Source organism: Remersonia thermophila, chromosome 6 (genome assembly GCF_042764415.1).
Source record: "Remersonia thermophila strain ATCC 22073 chromosome 6, whole genome shotgun sequence".
Classification (NCBI taxonomy): domain Eukaryota; kingdom Fungi; phylum Ascomycota; class Sordariomycetes; order Sordariales; family Chaetomiaceae; genus Remersonia; species Remersonia thermophila.
In genome coordinates this window covers 2,101,563-2,118,398 of record NC_092222.1, presented here as the reverse complement: position 1 = coordinate 2,118,398, position 16,836 = coordinate 2,101,563, and the positions used below count along the sequence as shown (strand labels likewise).

Genomic DNA, 16,836 nt, shown 5'->3' with positions numbered 1-16,836 from the left:
GAGGGAGGGGGGGGGGGGGGGGGAGGGAGGGAGGGAAAGGGAGGTGTGGTGCTGCTCTTCGTTCTCGATGAAGCCCAACTTCCCGTTGGCAATTCTTGGCTGGCGAGGAACAGGGCGTTTCCGAAGGGGGGAGGTCTGGAAGGGCGGTTCCTGTGCCTGACAGGGTCGAAGGAAGCGGAAGGCGCCTCAAGCGCCACGGGCAGAAGATGCACACGCCCCCCTACTCACAAATGCGCGGCGCAATGAACCGACGTATAAGTCGTTCGCTCTCTTGACCGCCTGTTCATGAGTTAGCTTGACCTAGCTGCAGGTAAAGATGCAGGACACAACGGGGGGTTGGTCCGGAACGGCACTTGTGGATGGCGGGAAAGGAGAAAAAAACGGCATGAAAGATGCAGAACGGGGCAAAGGAAACGGACGGGCTGGAGGATTGGAGGTTTGGAGGAGAAAAGCAAGGATAGCCAACTATGCCGGCCGGGTTGAAATCTTGTTTTTTCTTTTCCCTGGGTTATTTTGGTTTGGAGGAAGAACGGAACGTACTTGGCCCGGAAGCAGGAAAGGCGGAGTATCGGGAAGAATGTGAGGCTGAAGAATGAGGTACTCCGATCCTCCTAGGTATCTGGGCACCCTTCCGCATGCAGGTCGGGTATGGAAGACGTGAGGTTTCGGAACACAGGAAATTGAACCGGGTCGGGATTTGTGAGAGGGTGGTGAAAGTTGAGAGTGAGGATGATGACCCAGAGGATCCCGGGTGAGGGGCATGATGAACCCTCCCTCCCATCCATTCCTTCATCCCAACCCCAACCCGAACCCGAACCCTCCGCTCATTTACGCTCTCCTATCTCTTTCTGCCACCACAGCTATGCCATATGCCACAGAGAACCGGAAACGCATGTCGCTTGAGACTTTAGATATATAATATATATATATATATATATATATATATGTATATGCTGGCAGGGCGATGAAGCATCACCGCTTGCCCGTGTTGAGGGGGCTCTGAGGGTCAAACACATCCGTCGTAATCACCTCCGGATACTCGACTCCGCCCTGCCTCAGCGCCTCCTCCATGACCTCCATGATGACAATGCTCTCGCTCCACGGCAGCGTCTCGCTCTCCTTGCGCCCGTCCCTCAGGCACCTGGCCGCCTCGTCCGCCTCCCAGAACATGCCCTGACCCCAGCCGTCCCTCTCCGGGTCCTTGGGGATCGGAAACTCGGCCACCTCGGCCTTTCCGTTCCCCTTCTTGTACACGATCCTGTACCCCGTCGGCCGGTACGCCGGGCCCAGCACCTGGATCTCGCCCAGCGACCCCTGAATGCGGATCGCGGCCCCCGCCGTGCCCCGCCCGTCGATGTCGCTGGCCACGCGCAGCGACGTGAGCGCGACGCCCTGGCTCCGGTGCTGCGGGAAGTGCAGGAGAATGCTCGTCGCCTCGTCGGCGCCCGTGTGGTACTTGGTCACGGCCGCCACCACCTGCGGCTTCTCCTTGGTGGCTTCGGGCTGCACGTGGTAGAGCGTCTGGAAGACCCAGGTGAGGGCGTAGATGCCCAGGTCGAGGAGGGCGCCGCCCGCGAGCTCCGGGTTGACCATCCGGTGCGAGTCGTCAAAGTCGACGAGGCCGTTGAAGCCGTCAGCGCCGATGGAGAGGTCGGCTTTGCGCGAGGGGTGGTCCGTGTCAGCAGGTTGACGAATACATAGACAGATACATGGATGTATCGACAGCAGATGCTTTTTCGAACAGAGAAAACGACAAGAAAGAAAACCACTTACCGACGGTGCGATACACCGGCCCGATGGCTCCCGACTTGATCAGCTCGCGCACCTTGACGCTGAGCGGAAAGTAGCGCGTCCACACGGCCTCCATGAAAAACAAGTTCTTGGCCCGGGCGGTCTCAACCAGCTTGCGAGCCTGAGCGGCGTTCACCGTGAGAGCCTTCTCGCAGAGCACGTTCTTGCCGGCCTCGAGGGCAAGCATGGCGTTCTGGAAGTGGTGGCTGTGCGGCGTGGCGACGTAGATGATGTCGACGTCCGGGTCGGCCACCAGCTCGTGGTACGAGCCATAGGCCTTGGCCGTCTCTGGCGCCTTGACCTTGGCGATGAACTCGGCCGCACGGTCCTTGGAGCTGGAGGATGCAACCGCCACCACCTCGTGCCGGATGTCGGAGGCATCGCGGCCGGGCAGCAGCGGGTTGGCGAGCAGGTCTTTGGTGAAGACTAGAGGAGGGCGGCGCAGATGTAAGCGTACGGGGTTCACCAAATGTGAGATTTACGTTGGTTGGGGGGGGGGAGGAGAGAAAATAGCGAAGCATCTCTCACCTTCGGCAATCCAGCCTGTGGCCATGATGCCCCATCTCACCTTATACGGGGTCTCGGTCGCCATGGTGATGGTGTATCAAAGAGTTTACTTGGTGTTGTTGTGCTTCAGGGTCCCGCGGGCTTGTTTGTTTTTTTGTTCTTGCGTAGACTCAACCATCCAAGATGAAATCCCAGAAAAGCAGGCCGGCGCTCTTATGATGAGACAAAAGCTCGCTCCCTATCCGCCGGGCGCTAACACCGGCCCGGCATCTCCCCTCCGCCCCTCCCATCAATGGGGTCTCACGGCGGGGCAGGGCCGGCGTTGCGGGTAAATCGCCGAAACGCAAAGCTTGGAGAGCGGGAGGAAAACCCCCCCTTGAAGAACCAACGGCTTGGCTGCTCTGTGCTTCGGCTGTTTGGACGAGCCTTGATGGATCCGCTGCGGACCGACGGCGACGAATCAGACAGCGCCGAGAACACTGCTTGCCAGGGTTGCCATCGCTAGACCGCGGGGAGAGCTGCCCCGAGATGGATCTCGTCATTGCAAGGGGGGGGAGCGAGCTCACTGCTACTGTGAGCAGACAACACGACGACGTCATCTCAGCCGATGCACTGGAGATAGATAGTTGAACTTGAAGCAAAGATTGGCTTGTAGAAGTACTCGTAGGTGCCCGAGGTCGGGCGGCTGGAAGTAACCATCTACCTGTTGAGCGAGGCCTGTCATGTCCGGATCTTGTCATGCTTGAGCATCGGCGAGCCCTCCCCCTCCCGTCATCAAGAAGCTCATCTCGATTCCCGCTTCGAGCTTCATTCAACCCGCCCGAGCCTTGACCTCCGCCCACAAGCTACTCCGTGTCTGTCTCCCTAGACGGCGCCCGTCTATGATTCTCGCCCGACCCTCGCATCTCACCATCCGCCGCGCTCGATCGCGCGCTGTCCTTCTCTCCCCTTCCCCTCGCTTCCTCGCCATCACGCGATCCGCCTTGATCGCAACCATGGCATCTCCCGAATCCCGGCCCACCGCGGCCATGCCGCCCATGATCTACGGCACCGCCTGGAAGAAAGAGCGCACCGCCGACCTGGTCTACGAGGCCATCAAGGCCGGCTTCCGCGGCATCGATACGGCCGCCATGACCAAGCACTACGACGAGGCCGGGGCCGGGCAAGGCATCCGCCGCGCCATCCGCGAGGGCATCGTGACGAGGAGGGAGCTCTACGTACACATCCGTTTCCCCTTTCCTCCTTTCCCCTCCCCTCCACCCCCATCAAGCTAAGCCCGCCAAACCCCCATCGGCAGATCCAAACCAAGTTCACCCCGCTGGACCCCTCCTCTCCGTACGACCCCTCCGACCCCATCGCCGCGCAGATCCACGCCTCCCTCGCCTCCTCCCTCGCCAACCTCGCCGAGGACGGCCGCCAAGACGAAGCCTACCTCGACGCCTACCTCCTCCACTCCCCTTTCCCGCGCGGCTCGCAGACCCTCGAGGCCTGGTCCGCCCTGCAGTCCTACCTGCCCGCCTCCTCCGACCCCGCCCGCCGCGGCCGCGTCCTGCGCCTCGGCATCTCCAACGCCCCGCTCGACGTGCTCGAGTCGCTCCACCCCGCGCCGAGCGTCGTGCAGAACCCGCTGTACGGCGGGCCGGGCCCGAGGGGCCGGTGGGATCGGGCCGTGAGGGCGTGGTGTCGCCGTGGAAGCAGCAGCAGCAGCAGTGGCGGCGGCGGCGGTGACTCCCAGCAGGCAGACGCGTCGGCGTCGGAAGGAGAAGTGAAGTACCAAGGGTTCTGGACGCTGACGGCCAACGCGGCCGTGTGGAGCCCCCCCAGGGGAGAGTGGTTTGTCGTGGAGGTGGCCAACGGGGCCGGGGTGTCGAGGCCGGGGGCGTGGTACGCGTTGCTGATGGAGAAAGGGGTGGTGGTGCTGAACGGGACGACAAGCCCGGAGAGGATGAGGGAGGATTTGGAGGTGAAGGAGAAGGTGGAGAGGTGGAAGGAGACGAAGGAGGGGAGAGACGCTTGGGAGAGGTGTTGGAAGGGGTTGGAGGAGTTTTTGGAGCAGAGAAGGGGGAGTCAGTGAGGAAAGGGGGCCAGAAGGCCAGTGGTGGTGATCGTCAAGGCGGCGGTGAACATATCTGGCCTCATCGTGCACCATTCGATCTCTGCGCCAAAGGAGAAACAAGCTCATGAAGTCCACATCAACTACATACGTGCTCGCTCAGCTCAATCTCTTCGCTCGGGAATGGCGGACACGGACATCCATCTTGTATTGGTTAATACGTTGCGTGTTGAAAAGAAAAAGACAAGAAGATGTGCTTTTCAAAGATCGTATAACCTCCGTCTGTGATATGACACCTCCAAAGGTATGAATCATAATACAACCGTTCCTGAAATGCATGGCCTTGAAACTGCCGCCACCTGGTTTCCCGTTCTTTTTGTCTACCTGCCCCCCTTTTTTCTTGCTCAGTACCCTTCGGTTTTGATCCTCCCTTTCAACCCTCCGGCTTCGTCCTGTCCCTGATTCGTTAGCACCTCTTCCAACAACCTCACCCCAAGGCTGCTCGGAAAAAAAAGGAAACGTACCTCGGCCTTCCTCTTCCCCAACACCGACCCTGGTCGGCTTTCGGTGCTGCCGCCATACGCCTCGCGGTGGCAGCTCGCGTGGAAAACGCGCCCCTCCACGCGCACCGCGTCCATCCACACCCACTCTTGGGCGTCGTCGAGCCACTTCATTTCGAACCTCTCGAGGCAGATGGGACAGCTGGAGTTGACGCGGGAGGAGTCCTCGGGGACGGGGATGTAGGGGGTCGTGGTTCGTGAGGACGCGTTGGGTGCGCCGCCGGCCGCGGATGGCGTGGCGGCCGCGGATGCGCCGGCCGAGGGGAGGGCGATGCCGAGCTTGCTGCTCAGGTCGCCAGGGAGTGGCTGGCTGAGCGGGTCGGCGTAGGCAGAGGGTTCGGGGGCTGTGTAGTCCGTGTCGATGGCTTCGCGGGAGCGGATCCAGTCCTGCATCGTGCGGTTAGCGGCATGAGCGTCACAAGCGCCGGAGGGTTTGGCCCATCACCAAAAAGAACCACGAGGGAAACTACGTACCGTCTCGTCGACATACCAACTCCTGTGCTGCCCTCGCCTCTCCGCCTCTGCCATGCGCTGGTGCACCCTAAAATGCCAGTCCATGTGCGCCGTCTTGCGGCGGCGGCCGTCTTCGTCCGTCTTGAACCGCCGTCCACACTGCGTGCACGGCGGGCCGAGTTCCTCGTAGAGCTGCGGGATGAGGTGAGGACGGAAGCTGTTGGCGGGAAAGAAAACACAACGTTAGCTCTTGTCCTTCGAAGGCCATGTATGTATGTGACAGGCAGTAGCGCAGAGGAAACTCACATCTTCAACGACGCCGGATCAAGGTTCGGAACGCCTGCATCACCCGGCATGGTAGGGATAGCAAGCGGGGGGGTGGCTGTTGTCGAGGAGCTCCCAGCGGGCTTGAGCAGGCCTGACTGTCTCAGAATGGCTAGCAAGGAGGACGGGTCCGACGAAGGCGGCACGGCCGCGGAAAGGGGCTGTTGTTGTTGTTGGTGTGATGGTTGCGGCATCGGCAGAGGCTGCTGCTGCGGCTGAGAAGACCTCAGGGCGGCAGCAATGGCGGCAGCGGCCGCCGGGCCGAGGACTGGAGGAGTGGTAGACGGAAGCGGAGGCTGTTGTTGTGGTGGTGGTTGTTGCTGCTGCGGCGGCGGCGGGATAACAGGGGGTGTGGCTGACTTCCGCGCGGCCGACAGGAGGGTCGCGAACGCGCCTTGTCCAAAAAGCGAGTCAAGCGTGACGCCGCCTCCGCCAGGCGGCGGCGCCGCCGCCGCTGGAGGGGGAGGATGATGAGGTAGTGATGATGGCGGTGGTGTGTGTGTAGCAGGGGTAGTGGCAGCAGCAGCAACGGCGGACGGCGGACGCCCCAGGGCAGCGGCCACCACAGCGGCTGCTGTCGACGCCGGCGGGACAGCATTCGGCGGCTGAGACGCCACGATCGGAGGCGTCGGAGTGCCGGCGGTGTAGGGGGGCACGCCGACAGGATAGGCGGGCGCGGGCGGCCCGGTGACGGGAACAGGAGCCCGCGCCGAAGCTGCCGGCTGCGGCTGCTGCGGTGGCGGCGGCCGGAGTTTTACAGCAAGTTCAGCAAGTCGATCTTTTATGATCTTCAACTGATCCTGAGGCATGGTTTGGCTCTGGATTACGGTTTGCAAGTCCAGCAATGCCTTCAGCTTGGTTTGTTTACTAGTATCATGTGGATTCTGGGCAAACTCCGCCTTCTCCGCAATGATCAGTTGCTGGATATCATCTTTCAACTGTTCTACGCTGATTGCCGGCTGCGGAGCGCCGTAGGCCGGCCCCGCCGGCTGTTGATAGGGAGGATATCCTGCCGGCGGAGCAGGTTGGGGCGTAGCACGGTGCGGGAGCGCGTTCGGGCCCTGTCGATTCGTTAGCTCCGTGCATCCACAGGCGGCGAAGCAGCCACGGCCGTGACGAGGAGTGATGGCACTTACGTTGCTGTGAGGAGCCGGATATGGCTGAGGCCCGGCATCCGGCCGTCCAGCGTAAGGCGGCTGTTGTTGTTGTTGCTGCGGAGGGGGGTACGGCCTTCCCCCCGGGGGCGTGGGGGTATCTCGGTTCGGGGCAGGCTGCCGGCCGCGCATAAGCTGCTGCTGGCCCTGGTAGCTATTTTGGGTGGCGGCCATGGCAGCGTTGCGGGCGGCCATCAGGGCGTGTTCGATGGGCCGCACGAGCTCGGGAGGGAAGACGGGTTTTGTTGAAATGGAGCCCGGGACGGGCTCTTTCCACGTCTTGAGCATCTCGTCCATCTTCCGCCGGGTGGCATTGTCGACCTTGGTATAGGCGCCCATGAAGATGGAGTAGAGCTTAGGGCCAAAGTAGAGGGCATACGGCGTCGGCACGTTCTTGACGATGGAATCGAGAACGTACAACGCTGGGAGCGTCCGCGTTGGAGGTACCTGGACAAGGTCAGCCACTGCGTGTCGGTCGGATCGGGCGGTTCGTTTCAACGCGTCGTCCATGTCATCGCGGCCGTCACCAGACGCTCGCGTGGGAACACAGCGAGACCGGAGCATACCTTCTTGATGTGGTTCGCCAACGCCTCGGCGATCGCAAATCCATGGTTGGCGTTCTCTCGGGCGATGTTGGTAAGCGTCGCGATCTCAATGCGCGAATTGCCCTGGAGGTCTTCCAAGGCCTGCCGGTAGTCCTCGGCCACGTCGGCCGCGTTGTCTGCCATGGTTCAAAAGCCGCGTCAAGCGGACGTGGGAGTGCGGAACGGAGTCAGAACGGTCCGAGGAACAGTCCACAGGCAGCCGATCCAAGCTGACTTGGTGAAGGCCTCAAAGAGTTGTCGTTGCCGTTCAACGGGGGGGGGAGAAAAATGCAGAGAGGCTCGTCTTCCTCAGGCGGTGGGGGTTCCAGTCACAGATGGGAAGCAGAAGGATCTCAGAAGGACCCGCTTCACGGCGAGGACAATAGACAGAAAAGCAGCTATTATCTCCTCCGGTCAAGCCAATGGAGGCTGCTGACCCGGTCCCTCCGCAGGACAAAAAAGATGCCCTTTGCTTCTCGACGCGACAACTCCTCCACGGGTTCCCGCCTGCCTCACAATACCCTATTCACAGTCCCCTCTCTATACATCTGCCGTCTTGCTGGATGGCCTTGGCTCGATCACGGAAGAGAAATGGCAGCGTTTTTTTTTTGTCCAGTTCCCACGTGGCCGGTTGCTCTGAGCTGGGCTTCTTCGAAGTCTGAAACGAAAATCAAGGGGAAACTCTGACGGCGAGCATTCAGTCGATGAAGGGCAGTAGTTTGGGCGCTGCTCTGGGGGTTAGTCGATTGGAATTATGGTCATTAATGGATGGCGGGCAGTTGGAGCGTTGAGGTTGTTGGGAGGGAGACGGGGGGAAAAAGAAGCGAGAGGGTGACGCGAGTTGACGTTGATCCCAAAGCAAAAAGACCAGCCGCTGCGCGGTCTGCGTCGGCGGCTGACGGCTGCAGTCATCTGGCCCGTGCCCTGCTGAGGTGGGTCGTGTCTCAGGGGTCAGATAGCGACCGACTTGGCAAATCACGTGCACGAAGCCGAGGGGAGGCTGCGCCCTGACAAAGGTTGGCCAGGTCTGACGTAAGGTACAACCCCTACCGTACCTGACCTCGCATGAAGACATGCTCAAGCTTGGTCGGTCGCCTTCAACCCAAGCATCACCGACAACGAAAGTCTTGTCGAAATTCAGTATGTTTTCTTCTAAATCCTCAACGGTTTCGTTGGGTTTGACACAGAATATGACGTGCAAAATACCTTAAGGTTTCCTCCCGTCATGTTGACATCATCGAGCTCAGCGTACTCCGGATATAAAACATCGTCAATAATTCAATAACTGGCTGTTTGCACTGCGCAGCACGCTAGATTATGTGACCCAAAAAAGCCAGCGGGTATACATCTTTGCCTGCCCTTGCTCCATAGCCCGTAGACGCCCAACGCCTGCCCTGAAACCCCATTGCCACCTGCTTCTACACCGTCTTCGCGGTGGCGCTATTACTCATCTGCCGTTCTGTTGCTTCCGTGCCTACAATACACTGCGATTCCATTGCGGAACTATCAAAAGAGAAGAAAAGGCTGAAAAAAAAAAAGAGAGAGAGAGGCTTTTAAAAAGAGCGCGCTTGAGAAAAAGAGCATGTGGAAGGAGACTGCTCCTCAGAACCGGTCCATATGCGCCTCGCTATACCGACTCCCGCCCGTAAAGGCAGGGTGCAGCGCAGTCGGCGGCCGCTGAATCTCCGGCAGGATCGGGCTGGCGCGGTCGGCGCTGCCCACGCCGTTGCCATGGCTCGAGTGCACCGGGGCGCCACGCTCGACGTCCATGTCCTGCGGGATCGGCTTGCTGATGGTGATCCTCGACTTGCGGAAGTTGCGCGGGTTGAAGACGCGCGTCATGCGGCGGACCGCGGCGGCCGAGTTGCCCAGCGCATTGCCCACCGTGCCGCCGTTCATCCAGCCGTTGCCGCCAACTCCGGCTTCTTGCTCCTTGGGCCAGCTGTGGTCGGACCAGTTGTCGCGGTGCGGGGGCGAGTAGTGGGACCTGAAGCTGTTGGAGAAATCAAAGTCCTTCTTGACGGCGTTCTGCAGAGCAAGGCTGCCGTGGGTACGGATCTGGCGCGCCGTGACGCGGACGTGGTCGGTGGTGGCGTCGGGGGAGAGGCGGAAGATGACCGAGGCGGTGATGTTCATGAAGCCAAAGGTGGCCGAAAGGATCGCCGCCGCCAGGATGGCACGCCACCAGTCGGGGCCTATCGTCTCCACCGCGTACCCGGGCTTCCACAGGTCGCCGAGGATCTGGAAGCCGATAAAGACCATGCCCCAGCCGAGCCACGCCAGCGAGTGCTCGGGCCCGAGGACAGGCCAGGTGCGCTCGATGTACTCCTTGAGCCTTTTCCAGGGAATCGGGAGCTCCGAGACAAAGAGAAAGCTGGCCAGGAGGAAGACGAAGACGTGGGTGATCATGTCGAAGAAGAAAAAATGGCCGCGGAGGCCCGACAGAACGGGCATGGCCATGCTGGCCATCATGGCGGCAGCCAGGCCGATCAGGTTGAAAACGCGAAGCACATTGAGAACGACGTGGCCAGCGCCGAGGAGCTTCGAGTCGTGTCCAAGACTAAACATTTTGGTTTGAGATGGCGTGTCTGCTTTCCTGTTAGCCTCAGCCTGTCTGCTGCTTGCGATCGGGCGTGGCCCGGCCTGGGTCCTCGCTTGAGAGACCCGCGGGATAGGGCCCGGGCCCGGGGGTAGGGGTTGCTGGGGCGCTTGGGCTGGCTGTGATACTGCCACTCGGCGTTGTGGACCTTGCTTCAAAATCGCTGGAGGGCTGGGCATTCGGGGCTCTGCGCTGGAGAAGCGTCCGAGACCACGCCCGGCTGGACTCAACCGCGCCACAGGCCTCGCCTCACTCGAGACGGCGCCTAGGGTGGGAGAATCCGAACGCCCCAGGTCTGGTTCCGGTTCCAGCTCCGCACCTCCGTAAGCTGACAGGAATGGCTCTGGCCCTGGGAGATGCTCGGGTGTTGCGTTATGCCACGGGTTCCGCGCCGATGTGGGCTCGGAATCCTCCTCGGTCATGGACGCGGCCTCGGAGCGTATCGTCGGGCGCCGTGTTATGCTCTCCGGTGTTGCCATCTCCATCAAGTTCGGCGACAGTCTTGAAGTCTCCAGCATGCCACAGCACCATAGCCAGGATTGGTGAAGCCATCAGGCCTCAAGAGCGCCATGTGCCTTCAGGGGTGAATCGTATAAATACTTACCAACAAGAAAAAGAACGGGGGCGATGAGTTGTCGTTTTGTAGGACTGCCAGCAGTGCTTGTGAATGTTGAGAGCGCGATGCGTGTCTAGTTGACGTTGACGAGTGGACGGAGACGAAAAGGAAAGCAAAGACAACAAATTTTTGATGGTCGACGAAGGAAGAGATGTGACGGGCCTGGCCGTGCTGTCTATGTAGAGGACGAAGAAAAAAAAGAAAGCTAGAACAATACGTCAATAGGGGGCCTCTGTCATTGCATTGTTCAAGGCCCCAGGCGCAATAGGTGTCTTGACAAAGACAATGGTTGAGGAACAACACCTCTGTGCGCTGTGTTGGCGAGCAACCTTTTTAACAATAGGAACAGCAAACACCATCAGGCCAGCTTGACGCCGAACAAAAAAGAAAACCCAACGGGTGCCGGGGGAACAGCAAAACTAGCCAGGGGTAGGGTGAAGATCTGGCCCGCGGATGGACCTCCCCATGGAGCGTTTCGCATTGATCAGGAAGGATTCCTGGGTTTCTGGCCAATGAAGCCGCAGGCGCTGCGCGGGCTCTCGCGGTAGACGGCGCCGACGGTACCACGGAGTTTCATGAAAGGGAGGGAGGTGGACAGGGGCCTTGACGCGGCTGCTACGGGTGAGGGGGTACAATATGCCGAGCTCCGGAGACGCAACATCAGTTCCGTGACAGATTCGTTGCGCCGGGCGGCAGGCAGCGTCTCTCGATGGCCTTGGGACAGGGCGAACAATGGAGCCATCCAGGGCGCCACATGAGGGATGGGGGAGCCCGAAAAGTCAAGGCCCCCGTGGAGAGCTGGCGGATGGTCTGCTGCCAGCGCATAGCGCGATTCTTGTCGATCGCTCAGATCCAATGGTTCAGACGACGTCCTTGGGCGCGAGAACGGGCGTCTTCTCCCGACCCATTGCCGGACATGGTTCTCGATGCGCGGAGCCCTGCATGTTCAAACTCGGGGCCTGCTCAACGCATCCATTGGCCCAGGGCGGGCCAAGACCGTTTCAGATCGGTTTTTAGCCTTGGCCGCCGTCGAACCTGAACTGCTTTTTTCGCCTTTGATGCATCTGGTGCATCTGAGAAACCGGGTTTTCTGACTCACAGAAAAGGAGAACAAAACGGCGCATGAGACTCGCCGAAGTTAAAGTGGATGGGAAGAAGAAGGACTTCGAATTACACAATCAGGCACGTACTGTGTAGTGTAGTTCGCTCAGGTGGTCCTTGCTTGAAGATCTCCCAGGAGTGGGGCCGAGCTTGACAGCGGCATGGATGGATGGACTGGCACAGACCACATGGCAACCAATCTCAATGCCAGGGTTGGGGCTGGAAATGCCGCTTCAGCTATCTTGACGCTTTGTCGAACCGGCATGCTCGCAAGGATTCCCAAAATACATTACATGTCTCACGATATCTTGTGCCCTGACATGCTGAAATCTATTCTAAGCGCGTTTCTTGATACTCGGCCGAGCAGGACAGGCCCCTTGGGCGCCAACAGACGCCGACTTCCGCGCGCCTAGCAGACGAGTAACTGACGCCGGGACATGATTGGACAGAGCAGCATCGACCCTGGGCTGGCTTGGCATTCCTAGGCTCCGCCAATGGAAGCGCCCCGAATCCTCCTGCTGACACACCTTCAGCCGGCGACAGCCGGTGGCAAGTGACAGTCGCCAATCCCTGCATTGCTGGCGCGGAGCCTCGAATTCCTGTCTCCCGACCCGCTCTCCCTTTGCACCCGTCTCCAACCAAACACAACAACCACCGCACAACCCGACTCCCCATCGTCTTACACTTGCTCTTCGACCTCCGTCTTCCCCCCGAAGCACGCGCGCACCCCTCGCTCCGCTTTCAACACCACATAGTAACCACCATCCCCCGACAAAATGTCCCGCGGCAACCAGCGCGACAAGGCCCGCGAGGCCAACTTGAAGAAGCAGGCCGCCATGGTACGCCCTCCCCCACCACGCAACGAGACCCCCCCAGCCCACCGCTTCCGACGCAACCCGGGCTTGTCGAGGAGTTGAGTTCTGACCAGTTGCCCTCTTTCCCCCGATGCAGAAGAAGGCCCACGGCATGAGCGGTAGCGAGCTGGCCAAGGCCAAGGAGATCGCCGCCCAGAAGATGCGCGAGAAGCAGGCTGCCGGTATGCGCCCCTTCTTCGTCTTTCTCTCCATCCCCCCGACTTGAAGCCCTTTTCCCGACCGACAGGGTGCTCCTGCGATGCTACCGCGGTCCCTATCCCCGCCGGTTGGCATGGTGAGATTACTGACTACCTTGTCCCCGTCTCCAGCGGATGCGCGCAAGGCTGCGCAGGCGCAGGCCGCTGCTGCCAACAAGAAATAGAGCTCAGTTCCCGAGCGGGGGAGAATCGCATCTCTCTGGGCGCTGTCGCAGCCGACTCTGAGCGGCCATGATTTGTTTCCTACTACTACGACTACATAGCGACGGGCATTCTTTGCTTTAGGGGGCGGTTGTCACATTTTCGAGGGAGTCTAGGGCTGGCTGGCGTCAAGCTTGGGAGGATGGAGGGACTTTTAGGACATGTTTTCAGGCTGTCTTTTGCGCAGGGGAGATGGCAAGGCGGCGAGGTCGGTTCCGGACCCCGGGCCCAGATGGGCTCGATACTGGCGCCTGCTCCTCGCTGGCCTGCCGGCTATCCTTGCCTCGTTTTGGCTTTGTCGTCTTTGTTTCCCGGGGTGTAAGACGTCGGTATGGGTATCCGTGGGGCGCGTCGGCATGCTATACCGGCTAGCCTCGAGCCTCGATCCCATCCATGTAGGTGGCCGGTCGGTAGGCGCAACACTGCCTGTCTTACCTATTTACCCACAGCGCTCTCTGGTCACGGCAAGCTGTTTGTGTGTTGTCTTTTGCTGACGTGGCTAGTGTTTATCTCGCCCCATTTTGCCTGACATCTTTCTCGTCGTTCGGGAGGAATGGCCGTTGCTTGGAATTTTTTTGTTTCGCCTGCGCATGTCTCGGGTGTCTTATGGTGAACCCTCGATCTCGACCCTTCCTGGAGAGAAATGCTGGTGGGCTGAGAATTGACGCGAAGCAGATGCCAGACGAATAAGCCAGACATGGCGAAGCAACCTTCGACTCATGGCAAACTTTAGACACCGTAGCAGCCACCCTATCACCAACCATGAGGGCTGACCGCGCCAGTGAGAGGTTTGGTAACAGATGGTTCCGCCATGTGCATTCCACATCAGTGTCAGTTGCTTTGCTATCTGCCCGCCTTTGACAGTGCTCGGCCCTTGACACGCCACTCGAGACACGGGCTGGGGATGCTCCTATCTAGCGGCAGCTTCTTCAGATGGTAATGCCTGCCACCAGGGGAGGTTGCTGCCTGGGCGTGTGGGAGACATTAAAAACACGCTGGGCCAAACGACGTGTTTCTTCACGGGCGATGTTTGGTTGGGACCTTCTCGCGCTGCCGTTCCTGTTCTCTGCTGTGTATGCGCCTTGTCCCACGAGGCAGACAGCCAGCCGCGTCCCCTCGACGACCCAAACACTTGTGAGATGACCAACTGGGAGAGAGGAGACTTGATGCAGCTTTGTCGCCGTGAGCTGAAGAGAGGTGTTGTTTTCGACTCTACAGCTCGTCCAAGTAAACCCATTAAGTACAGGGCGACCGAGGAGACATGGCCTTTAGTAAAGCAAGTTCCTAAAGAGCACAGGGTGCCCGGCTGGGGTATGCTGTGTACTAGTAGTATCCTGGGCTGCTTGCCGGGTAGCGTCCTCGACAGGCACTTCAGGAACGCTCAAGGCATCGTTGCGGGGTGAACGGCAGGACAGAGCTCATCTGTCATTCAAGTAGTAGATGGGGTGTCATTTACACAACCACCAAGGGGTTTGGAGCATTTCACACACCAAGAGGGTCGGGATCAAGCGAACGCGCCAACAAGTCCACCTCAACGTTACATGTATTAAGATTTGTGCATCCAGAAGACTACCTAACGACCCAGTCATACATAGGTATCGTTAACGCTCCCCTGGCACCCCAACACCTGCGCCGCCGGCGCGCGGTGGGATAACATTGGAACAGAGAAAGAGAAAAGAGAAAAACGTGGACAAAAAAAGAAGAGAGAAGGTCTACAACAAGGACAAGTGGTATCTTCATCAACCAACCCCAACCAAGTCTCCAACCCCCCAAGAGAGTTTAAGGCAACGCCAGCTTGGACATCACAGTCGTGTCAAGATGGAGAAGATAGAAAGGAAAAATGATGCGGTGTATTTTCGGGACGAGAGTGAATGTCGCATGCAAGCATGCTTTGTTTAGACGACCATGGCCATGGGGACAGCGCCTGTCGCATACCGTTAGCAAACCGTCGCTTGCCGAGAGCGTTCGACTATGAAAAAAAAAACGTACCAGCGAAACCGCCAAACTCGCCGCGGCCCTGGACCTGCGCAGCCGGGAACCCGTTGAACGTGCACTGCACCGCGCACCGGCAGGCGCCGTCGGGGCCGATCTCGCCGACGCCGGTAGCGATGCCGGTCTGGCTGGGGGCGCTGGCGCTGTCGGTGGCCGAGGGCAGGGGCTCGAGGGACGAGGAGGCCGAGGCGCCGGGGTCGGCAGCGTTGTTGTCCTGGGCCGGGGGCGGGGCGTTGCCCGTGATGGCGGAGCCGGCGCCGTTGCCGGCCTGGGCGATGGCCAGCTCCTGGAACTTGGCGTGCGTCTTCTCGGCGGTCGGGTTGATGCTGAAGACCATGCCGCGGCCGCAGTGGGGGCCCTGACGGCAGAAGAACCCTGTGGTAAAATGTTAGTTTTTTGTGTCTTTGTTGGATGTCAAGATCAGGGGGGAAAAACGTACACAGCGGGGTGTCAACCATGACCTGCATCGCGACCTGCGGAGGGGGGTTGACAGTGTTGTTGGGGTTGGCCTGGTAGCCCGAGTCCATGCCGCCGTCGAGAGGAACGCAGGGCTGGTCAAAGGTGGACTGGGTGGCGGTGTGGTTCTGGCTCAGGAAGGTGAAGATGACGGTGTCGCCAATAGCAGCCCTGACCTCCTGGGGGCTGAAGCTCAGGCCCTGAGGACCACCGACGGTGACGCTGTGGGTGGCGCCGCCGGCGACGACGGTGCCCGCAGGCGGGGCCACCTCGGTCGGGGTGCCCGTCACGACGGCCGGAGGGGGGGTGGCACCCGCGCCGACGGCGACGGTCTGGGTGACGGTGACGGTCGAGGCGGTGCCGATAACGGTGGTGGCCGCGCCGCCGCCGAGGTTGACCCAGAGGAAGTTGATGGACTTGCCGCTACCGGGGTTGAGGCCGATCAGGCGCGAGAGGTCGGCCAGCTGGGCCGGGGAGATGTGAACGCTGTTGGCACCGGGGAGCTGCTTCAGGTGGCCATCTCGTTGCTCCTTGTCACCGTAGACGTTGTTGATGGACTTGCCGAGGGCCAGGGGGGCCATGCCCATAACCATTGCCGTTGCTGTCGAGAACTTCATTTTGACTTTTTTTTCTTTTCTCTTCTTTTAGATATCGTCCGCTCGGGTCTCGTCTCGCGGGATGCTGTTCCAAAAAAGGAAATTGGGTGTATGACGATGTACTAGGCTGGAAGTATGTTCTGGATGCAAAAAGCGAGGCCCTGCTCGAAGAAGTGAAAGAACGAATGGATCAACCAAAATGAGTGAAAACACACAAAAGGCAATGGAAAAAGGAAGAGGTGGTGTGTGAAGAAGACGAAGGAGAAACAAAGGCTTCTTGAGGTGACCGGCCGAGGGGGCCGGCCGTCTTAAATCGCCGCCTCATGATCTTCAAACGGGATCCCAAGGGCCGTGGAGGTGACGAAGATCCCGGACCCGCCAAGGGGGGAAGGGGGACAGGGGATGGCAAAAGTCCTGAAAGCGCACGAAACACTCGGAGATGCGCTCGCAGGGAGGTTTCCCCTGTCAAGTTGCAGGCGTGATGTCGTGGAGGCGGCTCTCGGCGGTGGGTAGGCTAGAGACGTTGTCTGGGCTAGGCTTAGGGAGGTGGGAGCAGGGGCTCGGCTGTGACACGGGCAGTCTCAGAATGTGGTTTGGCATGCTGCCAAGCGCGAGCCGCACGGATGGCAGACAAGGGAGGGAAAAAGCCGGGCCAGGGGTAAACCTTATTGCTGGCCCAACTGCCATTTTTGGCCTTGCCGGCGTGCTGAGCTGTCTTTTTGCTAGCACGGAGAGAGACGCGGGCCTACAATTTGGACCCCGGCGCGCCTGCGCTCG

At 60.0% G+C, this 16,836-nt stretch overlaps 6 protein-coding genes across 6 annotated transcripts; 2 read left to right on the top strand and 4 right to left on the bottom strand.

Annotated features, from left to right (window-relative positions):
• Window positions 1–972: 972 nt before the first annotated feature.
• VTJ83DRAFT_6759 (uncharacterized protein) lies at window positions 973–2,383 on the bottom strand (the record flags this gene model as incomplete). The annotated part of the gene is made up of 3 exons (XM_071013505.1): window positions 973–1,655; window positions 1,774–2,217; window positions 2,320–2,383. The coding sequence occupies 3 exons, from the start codon at window positions 2,381–2,383 to the stop codon at window positions 973–975; spliced, it is 1,191 nt and encodes a 396-aa protein (XP_070864386.1).
• Window positions 2,384–3,179: 796 nt separating this feature from the next.
• On the top strand, window positions 3,180–4,372 carry VTJ83DRAFT_6758 (uncharacterized protein; the record flags this gene model as incomplete). Its single annotated transcript, XM_071013504.1, has 2 exons — window positions 3,180–3,515; window positions 3,596–4,372. 2 exons carry the CDS (start codon window positions 3,180–3,182, stop codon window positions 4,370–4,372), a joined length of 1,113 nt encoding a protein of 370 aa, XP_070864385.1.
• Window positions 4,373–4,755: 383 nt separating this feature from the next.
• On the bottom strand, window positions 4,756–7,570 carry VTJ83DRAFT_6757 (uncharacterized protein; the record flags this gene model as incomplete). The annotated part of the gene is made up of 6 exons (XM_071013503.1): window positions 4,756–4,809; window positions 4,876–5,298; window positions 5,386–5,581; window positions 5,671–6,749; window positions 6,825–7,289; window positions 7,409–7,570. The coding sequence occupies 6 exons, from the start codon at window positions 7,568–7,570 to the stop codon at window positions 4,756–4,758; spliced, it is 2,379 nt and encodes a 792-aa protein (XP_070864384.1).
• A 1,458-nt stretch (window positions 7,571–9,028) lies between these two features.
• Window positions 9,029–9,994, bottom strand: VTJ83DRAFT_6756 (uncharacterized protein; the record flags this gene model as incomplete). Its single annotated transcript, XM_071013502.1, has 1 exon — window positions 9,029–9,994. One exon carries the CDS (start codon window positions 9,992–9,994, stop codon window positions 9,029–9,031), a length of 966 nt encoding a protein of 321 aa, XP_070864383.1.
• A 2,524-nt stretch (window positions 9,995–12,518) lies between these two features.
• Window positions 12,519–12,978, top strand: VTJ83DRAFT_6755 (uncharacterized protein; the record flags this gene model as incomplete). Its single annotated transcript, XM_071013501.1, has 3 exons — window positions 12,519–12,581; window positions 12,694–12,778; window positions 12,926–12,978. The coding sequence occupies 3 exons, from the start codon at window positions 12,519–12,521 to the stop codon at window positions 12,976–12,978; spliced, it is 201 nt and encodes a 66-aa protein (XP_070864382.1).
• A 1,932-nt stretch (window positions 12,979–14,910) lies between these two features.
• On the bottom strand, window positions 14,911–16,080 carry VTJ83DRAFT_6754 (uncharacterized protein; the record flags this gene model as incomplete). The annotated part of the gene is made up of 3 exons (XM_071013500.1): window positions 14,911–14,939; window positions 15,005–15,382; window positions 15,447–16,080. 3 exons carry the CDS (start codon window positions 16,078–16,080, stop codon window positions 14,911–14,913), a joined length of 1,041 nt encoding a protein of 346 aa, XP_070864381.1.
• Window positions 16,081–16,836: the final 756 nt, after the last annotated feature.